A 9399-nucleotide genomic window follows, 5' to 3' on the forward strand; every position below is an offset into this window, starting at 1 on the left:
CCCTTCCCTGGCACCCTTCCCTGCCAAGCTGGCTAAAAAGCTAGCCCAGTTCAGGGAAGACCATGGAATGGTTTGGGTTGGAAGAGGCCTTAAAGGTCATCTGGTTCCACCCCCCTGCCATGGGCAGAGACACCTTCCACTGTCCCAGGTTGCTCCAAGCCTCATTCAACTTGGCCTTGGACACTTCCATGGACAGGGCAGCCACAGCTTCTCTGGGCACCCTGTGCCAGGGCCTTACAAGCCTCACAGAGAGCAATTCCTTCCCAATATCCCATCCAACCCTGCCCTCTGCCCATGGGAAGCCATTCAGCCCCTGTCCTTTCACTCCAGGCCCTTGTCCAAAGTCCCTCTCCAGATCTCTTGGAGCCCGTTTTGGCCTTTGAAAGGGCTCTAAGATCTCCCTGGAACCTTCTCCTCTCCAGGTGAACACCCCCAGTTCTCCCAGCCAGTCCCCAGAGTCCTCAGAGAGCATCTTAGGGAGAAGGAAGGAGACCATAACCCCCCAGCCATCCCACCTGTGACTGGCTGCATCCAACACCTCTCCTGGGTGAATAACACCAGCAGCTGCTCTCAGGTCAGGTTTCAAAAGGAGCTGGAGGCACTGGGGCTCACAGGCAGGGATGGACACAGCAGGAGGGGAGGCTGAACAGTTTCCAGGCACCTATTCAAATGCAAACAAAGAATCCACCCAGGGCAGGTTGGATCCTTTGGCTTTGAAACCCTCCCCCGCCCCGGGAAGCTTTAGCCATGCAAATATAAGGGTTCAACAAAGGTGGGACTTTATTCCCAGCCCGGCTTCAGGCCAGCACATGAGACTAAGATCCATCACGTGCCTCCAAAATCCCCCACGGCCCTGGACCACAGCAGCTGCAGGACCGTGGAACAGCATTGTGCACACTTCTCCTGGGAGTGAGCACAGCACTGCCTTGAGCTCAGGCAGGCAACCCCACTCTGGTTTGGGGAGTCATGGTCCCAGGGCTCCAGCCTCTCTGACCCCATCCCAAAACCTCCCTGGCAGCTCTCAGGAGATGCTCTGGACTTCACCTGGAGCCAGGAGCAGCATCCTGAGGTCCCCTCGGGGGGCACAGGTCACATTGCCTGATGGCAGGACACCCAGGCAGGTGAATGGGGGTCAGGTGCTCCTAGGAGCTGTGCTATGTGCAAAGCTCAGGGCCTTACAGCTGCACAGTGTGGCCAGGCTCAGCCCCTCTGCTCGGCTCCAAGCCCAGCCCAGTGCCCCGGGACGCCGGGAGCCCTCCCTCCCTCCCTGTCTGACTGGGGCCAGTCATGCCCACAGCCCGCAGAACAGGCTGGGCTGGCAGCGAGCCCGGCACGACGGGATGGAGCCCGGGGAAGAGCTGGAACGTCACCCTGGGAGCACCTCAAACAAACCCACACGGGCACAGCGCTGGGATCCTGGCATCTCTCCCACCACCTGCCCACGTGAGAGACAGCACAGGGATTACTGCTACAGAGCCAGAGGAGATTCCCAGGTCCAGGGAAAGGATGGAGTGTTGAGGACCTGGACACCAGAAAGTATCCCCCATGCCGGCCATGGTTCCACAGCCCAGCTGCAATTTAAATTTCAGACAAATTGAGCCTGACCTCTGCTTCCACACCCAGCAACACCAAGGCAGACAGACAATGACGGAGGGATAACCACATCCCAGAGCCTGGGCTCCCCACCCCTCCTGCACAAACAACAACACACCCAGAGACTCAGCTCCCTGGCAGTGCAGGACCTACCTCCCCCTGCTCAGCACCTTCCCAGGGACCAGAGAGAGGGAATCTGGGCTGGCACAGAGAGCTGGGACAGGGTCTGACCTGAGCATCACCCTGCCTAGGCCTAGCAGGGGTAACTTGGAAGGCTGATACAGCCCCATTAAAGCTGATTCCCAGTTTATTCCCCAAAACAGACACCACTGATCCCCCATAATTTCCCTGGGCTGGGAGCAGGAGGGAGCATTTACAGTCACAGCCAAGGGAACCAGCTGGTGCTCATATCTTTGCCTGGAGGAGCCGACTCAGGGTCATGCTTCGGAAATATTTAAGAAGAACAGCAATTAAAAGATTGGAGCTGGCAGGATGAGCTGTCTCCCTCTGCCCTGACCCATGCTTGTGTCCTCCCACCTGTATCCTCCCAGAATCACTCCTCTACACAGCCACACACTCATCCACCTCCTAAAACAGTGGGAATGGCAGTGAAACTCCACTTGGCTCCATCGCCCGAGTTGCTGCTGACCCTGATGGGCAGGCAGAACTTCTCCCCGCTCCCCCAGGACTGCTCCCTGCTGGCAGCTGTGCCTCTCCACCCCCCTTGCCAGCCTGTGCTGGCAGCATGGTGTGCACAGCAAGCCCCGTCCTGCCCCACCAGCAGCTGCACCCTGCGCTCCCCCTCGCATGGGAGGATCTGGGTTGGGTCACTGCACTCCTTTGGAGGCTGATCCCCAATCACTGAGCACTGGTGGGTGTATCCATGTGGCTGGCAAGGCTCTGATCAGCAGCTCTGCTTGTCCCAGCATCACCCTCCATCAGCTGTTTGCCTGCTCCCTGAGGGACCCCAGCTGATCCTGCCCACCCTGGAGCATCTCACTGGGCTCGGGATACAGGCACAGGTTGTCCCTACAGCCTGACAGCCTGGGCCATACACAAACCCTGGGCTCCCAGAGCTCAGAACAAGCATGCCAGGTTTTCTTCCCATGGTGGAGGGAGGCCCAAAGAGAAGAAAGACAAGAGCTCAGGGAAGCCACATGCAGGAACAGAGGCAGCCACGGGCTCTCTGGTCCTGGCTGCAGTGCTCTCCAGGGAGGATGCTCCAGCCACCACCTCTGCTGCCACCTCCCAGCCCTGCTGTCAACACTGATGGGACTCACACAGGGCCTCAGCCTTGGCTTTCCCACGCAGGAGCAGCCTTGGGAAGTGGGAGGAGGAAACGGATCTGCTCCATGTTCCCCGTGCTTCCTCTCAGCCCTCTGTGCCCTGATTTTTTTTTTTTTTCTTGTGGGAGCAGGGAACAGCCTGTGTCACAGATAACAAAGGCAGTGACAGACACTGCTGGGGCATGGGAAGCACTGTGTACACCCCCAGAATCCTCCCCACCATCATCCTGAGACAGCCACCGAAATGCTTGGAGCTGGTTCTGTCCTCCAGCCCTTGGCACGTTTGCCGGATGCTGTTGGAGGTGTGGGGGGCAGCAGCAGGATGCTCAACCCCCCCATCTGGCCAAGGCAGACTTTGAAATGCCCACCCATGGGCAGTGAAGGCCCAGCTGCCTGCTGCCAGATGGCAGAGGGAAAAAGCAGGAGTGCTAAGGGAATACAGGATCTGGCCAATGGATTTGCTGTGCCTTAGGAGTGTGGCCCAGACATGAGGGTACAGAGGGGGTGAATGGTGGAGCAGGGAGATCTTTGTGGCTAAAGGACCACAAAGAGCACAGTCCACCTTTGGGGAAGCTGAGGCACAGCCAGGGACCTTAGGCCATCCCTGTCCCCATGCCAGGACACCAGAGAGGAAGACAAACTCCTGGGGTGCTGGGACATGTCCCTGCTCCAGCTGCACCCCCTTCTTCAGGCCATCCCAGGGACTGAGCTGCCAGGGGGCACCCCAGGCAGGGGATCCCCTTGCTCAGCCAGGTCCAGGAGGGCTGGGATGTTGGCTCAGCCCTGGAGGCTGCTTGCAGTGCCAGAGGCTGGCTGCCTGCCCGGGGACGGCGGTGGCAGGCTCAATCCCAGTGCCCATTGTGCTCCTGAGGGAGCAGGGCTGGGGGAAGGGACACGTTCTGGCCTCAGCTTGGGGCCAAGGCCACCGTGGTCATTCAGAGGGCTGGAGACCCATCACTCCTGCAGGATTAGCACAAGGTTAGACACCATTCCCACGGCTGCTGAGCTGGGATGGGGCCAGGATGAGGAGGGAGCAGGGCAAGGCAGTGCCAAGGAAGGATGTGGTCAGGTTAGGATGAGGCTAGGGTGGGATGGGACTGGGATGGGATGGGATGGGATGGGATGGGATGGGATGGGATGGGATGGGATGGGATGGGATGGGATGGGATGGGATGGGATGGATGGGATGGGATGGGATGGGATGGGATGGGATGGGATGGGATAGGGGTGGGATGGGATGGGATGGGATGGGATGGGATGGGATGGGATGGGATGGGATGGGATGGGATGGGATGGGATGGGATGGGATGGGATGGGATGGGATGGGATGGGATAGGGGTGGGATGGGGGTGGGATGGGATGGGATAGGGGTGGGATGGGGGTGGGATGGGATAGGGGTGGGATAGGGGTGGGATGGGATGGGATGGGATGGGATGGATGGGATGGGATGGGATGGGATGGGATGGGATGGGATGGGATGGGATGGGATGGGATGGGATGATACCAAGGAGTGATGGGAACAGGGCAGGATGGAGCCAAGCAGGATGTGGCGAGGGAGGGATGAGGCTGGGCTAGGACAGGACTGGTGTGGGATGGAGCCAGGCTGGGATGGGGCCATGGTGAAGGGACCCGGCCTGGCTGTAGGTGCAGGAGGAAGCACGTCCTGCCTGGATGGAGGCTGTAGCTCAGAGTGCTCATCCCTGCAGGCTGGGGGAGGCTCCAGGAGCAGGCACAGCCCGCAGCATTCCCAGCGTGGCTGTCAGTTTAACAATACCCCGCTGGCCTGCATGCCGGGGCTAATTTTATCCTTGGAGCCAGGCCAGGACTGCCCTAACTTTCCTCGCTGTGATTTATCCCAGCCATTTCCCTTCAAAAACAAGGCCCCCGTGCCAGCCCTGCTGTCTCCCAGCAGCAGCACACTGTCCCTGCCAGGGCAGAGTGGGGCAGGATTTGCCCCTTGGGGGGCTGTTTAGAGAGGAGGAGGGTGGTTGCTGTGGGAACCCCTCCTGGGGTCATTCCCCCCACAGCACAGGGATGTTCAAAGCTGGCTGGAAGCCAGGGGATGCTCAGGCAGAGCAGGCTCTGCTTTTCACAGACATCTCTGGGAAGGAGGTGGGTGTTTTTTCTACCAACGATTTTATTGAAAAGGCTGTGGGGCTACTTTTTTTTCCCTTTTTTTCCCTTTTTTCTCTCTTTTCCCAGTCAGCAGCCATACTTGAGAAAGAGATTTCTCTTTGCCTCTGTGCATCTAGTTAAAAACCGATTGGTAAAAATGCTGCAGAAAAATGGAAAATATTGAAAATATCTCGTGACAAACAAACAGAAAAATCTCTTCCAAATAAACATCTCTTCTCTTCTCTTTTTTTTTTTCATCAGAAAAGCTTTTAGTGTGCAAAATGTCGACCGCTCGGATTTCTTCTCCCAGCGGGCTGGAATGCACCCACCCCTGCTCCAGGAGAGCGGGTTTTCAGAAAGCTAAAAATCACTGGGCAGAGCACCTTTACCTCCACGTCTGTCCCTCTTGTGACCCCCCCACGCTCCTGCCAGCCTGTAGCAGGGTGGGAGATCCCCAGGGAAAGAACGAGGCGGCACAGCCAGCCCGCGGGGCGGGTGAGCCCTTCCCTGCCAGCCTGGCAAGGGGGAAGGAAGCCCGAAGTCATTTGGTCACTAGCATGATGAGTTCCCATCCCTTGTCAGCCTGCCCCGGGCAGAGGAGGCCCGGGGGGCGGCGGGCGGGGCGGGAGGAGGCGTTAGAGGTTGTCGTACATGCGCAGCGTCTTCTCCAGCTGCTGGCTGACGCGCTGGTAGAAGACGATCTGCTGCCTCAGGTAGGACTGCATCATCCTCTTGAAGTCGGCGACGCGCCGCTCGTGGAAGTGGTTCATCTCGGCCTGCAGGGCGAAGCCCACCACGCGGCAGCGCTTGCGGATCCCGTCCGCCTCCTCCTGGTCCATCCTGCCCTCGTCGCTCATGCGCTGGCTCTCCTTCACCTTGGCGAAGGCGCCTGCCGGGGCAGGGAGCAGCGTCAGAGGATGCTTCCCTGGGCAGCCCCGCTGGAGCTCATGGCTCCCCCCGTGCCTGGCTCCAAAGCACAGGCACCTCTCCTTCCTGCCTGCATCTCCCCCTGCCCATCAAACCCACCCCTCTCCTCCAGGCAGGCATTCTCCCTCTGGACTCTGGCATCCTCAACTCTTTTTCCATCCCATCCCTGGTCAGTCAGCCTCATTTTTTCATTTTTTCGTGCTGTGACCCAAGGCTTGGGGTGCAAAGCTGACGTGGGGCAGTGTTAGCACAGTCAAGCACCCCAGCCCTCCAAATATTCTATGCCATTCCACGAATGCAGGGTGAGAAGCAGCCATGGGAGACCCCAGCCCAGGAAGCAGTGTGCCAGGATGTGGCAAGGGCATGTGGTGCTGTCTGGAGCTCAGCTGGAAAAGCATCTCCCACTCCCAGAGGCAGCTGATGCTCTGACACCAGTTTTTCCCTCTCCTTCCATGTTTTTTTACAGCTCAGTTTCGAAAGAATCCTGCCTGGCTCCAGCCCTGCATTCCTCCCCCTCATTAGCACAGAGGCTAAAAAACTAAAAACAGGATCTGGCCCACACTGGGCTTTTTTCCTTCTCCCTGCCCCTTGCCGGGAGCACCAGAGCCGGGGTTACAGCGCTCCCACTGCGCCAGCCCTGCTCCCAGAGGGGAGGAGGAGGTGAAGGAAGAAGCAAAGTTTGGAGGCCAAATCCTGCCTTCCGCTCTGCCCACGCGGCCTCGCTTCCGGACGGGATCCAGCCCCTCTCCATGGGTAAACAACACTCAGAGGAAAGGCAGGGAAGCTGCCCGGGCAGGACTGAATCCTCCTGCTCCCTCTGCCTTCTTCCCTGCCTCCCCCAGGGACGTGGAGCGATGCACAGACATCCCAGCCTGCTTGGACCCAGCCTGGGGAAAACCTGTCCTCCAAACTCTGGGGACAGCGGTGTGGGTGTCCCCGCCCAGCTGCCCGCAGCAGGGAGTGTGTGGACTTTGACCCCACAAACTCACTGGTGGCTGCCTGGGGGCAAAAGGACACTGAACCCTCCCTGCCTGACCCAGGGAGAGAACAGCAGGTATTTCTCCCCCACTCTGATCCCACCAAATCCTGGGAACCAGGGACATGGGGAGCTCTGATGCCCTGGGGGTGCTAACCCCCTCCTGCTAGGCTTGGAGATGAAGGGACATACTCCTGAAAAGTGCAATCCTGGCTGTCCCCAGAGGTTCAGTGTGTCCTGTATCCCACTGCTCTACACAGGCACAGTGTTGGAACTTAGCAAGCTCTGGTATCCCTGCTGGCTTTGGCAAGAAGGGAGGATGAGGAGGGACAAGTGGCAGTGGCTGTGGATGCACAAGAGGTGTTGGGCAGGTCACCCCAGAGCCAATGGCAGCAGCGCTGGCTCCTGTTCATAGTTTGGGGGAAGTGTGACATCCGTGCTGACCCCCCAGCCAGTGCTTTGGGTAGCACCAGCAGCAGTTACAAAGTCCATAGCACCACTGGGGCAGACTCTGCACCCAACAGCCCTAGAAGACTCTCCCAGGCTGGGGTGACTGGAGGGCTGTGCCAGTGGGGACCATAATGCACCCCTGAGAGGCACAGGCAGCTGTTCCAATCCCCATTCCCATCCTCATTCCCCATTCCCTTCAAGGCCCAACATCCCACTTGCCACTCACATGGGGCTGTTCCTGGGGAGAGGAATGCCTCCTTACCTTTCTGCAGGTGGATGATGTCTGGGAAGTTGGAGAGGAGCCCTTGGTACAAGGAGAGAGTGTCCAGCATGAGGAACAGGTCGTTCTTGGGCTGCTCGGCGAACATCTCCCCCACAGCCTCGTAGGTCTTGCCCGTGTGGGAGATAGCGTTGTTGAGGGCATCCAAGCTGTAGGGAGGGTCCATGTGGAAGGAGTGGCTGATGGCTTGGAAGGCATTGCCCAGCTTCTGGAACTCCTTGCGGAAGCCGCCCACGTGCTTGCGCACCAGCTCGGACGCCACGTTGGTCAGCTGCAGCACGCTGTCGTCCATCTTCTTGCTGAAGGCCTTGAAGGCGTCCACGCGGTCCTCCACATCCTGCAGGTCCTGGTGCTCCGTGGGAATCTGGATGGTGAGGAGGAAGCTGGCGCCCACCATCTCATCCTTCTCCGCCCGGCGCTTGCCCAGCTTCCACTGCTTCTCATCGCGGCAGCAGAGGAAGTGCTGGAAGCCCTCGTACTGGGAGAGGACGGGGTGGCTGGTCATGTGCTCCATCCAGAGGATCAGCCGCCGCTTGCGCTTCTCGATGAAGTCCTCCTCAAAGCGGCCGGTGGCCTGCTTCTCAGGCAGGTGGGGCACCGAGATCACCGTGAACTTGTGCAGCAGCCGGTTGTAGAGCCAGTCAAAGTGCTTGTACCGCCGGTACACGGGCGAGTTGATGTTGCTGGGGGTCAGCTTGTAGGAGATGTAGCTCTTGATGCCCTTGAACTTGGTTTGCTTGGTGGGGTCCTCCACGGAGCAGATGAAGGGGCTGGGGTTGGCCCTCCACTGCGGGCCCTTGGAGCCCATCTCGATGCAGTAGGTCTCGGCGATCTTGGACATCAGGGGCACGTCGCCCAGGATGAAGGCTTCCACCCCGGAGCGCACGAAGCAGGAGAAGCGGTTGAGGTTCCTCCCCACCACGCTGCCCCTCTTGGAGGAGCTCATGCTGTCCTGCCTCTCCAGCGCCGGCTTGGGCCGGTAGCCCGCGGCGTGCTGGTGGTGGCCATAGGCCGCCGGGTACTGCAGGCTGGGCGAGGGGTGCCCGTTGGTGCCCGGCGCGCCCCGGGGCTCCTCCACCACCGTGCACGCATCGTCCCAGTCATCCCAGTCGTCGTCATCGTCATCCTCAAAACTGCCCTGGTAGGAGATGCCGGGGTTGGGGGAGGCCGAGTACAAGGAGGAATCGTGCCCGGGGGAGCCGACGGGGCTGCTGGAATAGTCCGTGTAGCTGGAGCCCGAGCGGGAGCGCAGGATCTCGACGTAGGAAGCAGGGAAGAGGCCGGTCTCCCCACGGCTGTTTTGGCCCTGTAACCACCCGTCCAGGGAGTTCTCGCTGAAGATGACGAGCTCCTCGTTCTCCTGGATGCTGATCTCCTCTTTGTTTTCGCTCTGGAAGTTGTAAAGCGCTCTGGCTTTCAACGCCATGGCCGGTGCCGGGTCGGGAAGAAGGGGGGGAAGACAGCGGAACGCAACCCCCCCGGCCAAAACACCCCCCAAAACACCCCCCCGGCCCCGGCAATACCGCGGGCTCCGGGATCACCACCACGCGCTGCTGTGGGAAATGGCTTGGCCGCTTTCCCAGGAAAATAATAATAACAAAAAAAAAAAAAAGGAAAAGAAAAAAAAAAAGGTGGCGAAGAAATCTCTTACGAGGTGACGCCAATGTCCCTATGTCCAAGTGACCCCCCCGGATCTCGGCCTCCCGGTTAAAGAGAACATTTCCCGTTTAAAAACGACATTCCCTGGATTAAAAAAAAAAAACCAAAATTCC

At 59.2% G+C, this 9399-nt stretch overlaps 1 protein-coding gene across 1 annotated transcript; it reads right to left on the reverse strand.

Annotated features, from left to right (window-relative positions):
* Positions 1 to 4996: 4996 nt before the first annotated feature.
* On the reverse strand, positions 4997 to 9057 carry SNX33 (sorting nexin 33). Its single transcript, XM_079318380.1, has 2 exons — positions 7610 to 9057; positions 4997 to 5883 (listed from the first exon to the last, which is right to left on the reverse strand). Exons 1-2 carry the CDS (start codon positions 9051 to 9053, stop codon positions 5630 to 5632), a joined length of 1698 nt encoding a protein of 565 aa, XP_079174506.1. The 5' UTR covers positions 9054 to 9057; the 3' UTR covers positions 4997 to 5629.
* Positions 9058 to 9399: the final 342 nt, after the last annotated feature.

Source organism: Erithacus rubecula, assembly GCF_903797595.1.
Source record: "Erithacus rubecula genome assembly, chromosome: 14".
Lineage (NCBI taxonomy): Eukaryota > Metazoa > Chordata > Aves > Passeriformes > Muscicapidae > Erithacus > Erithacus rubecula.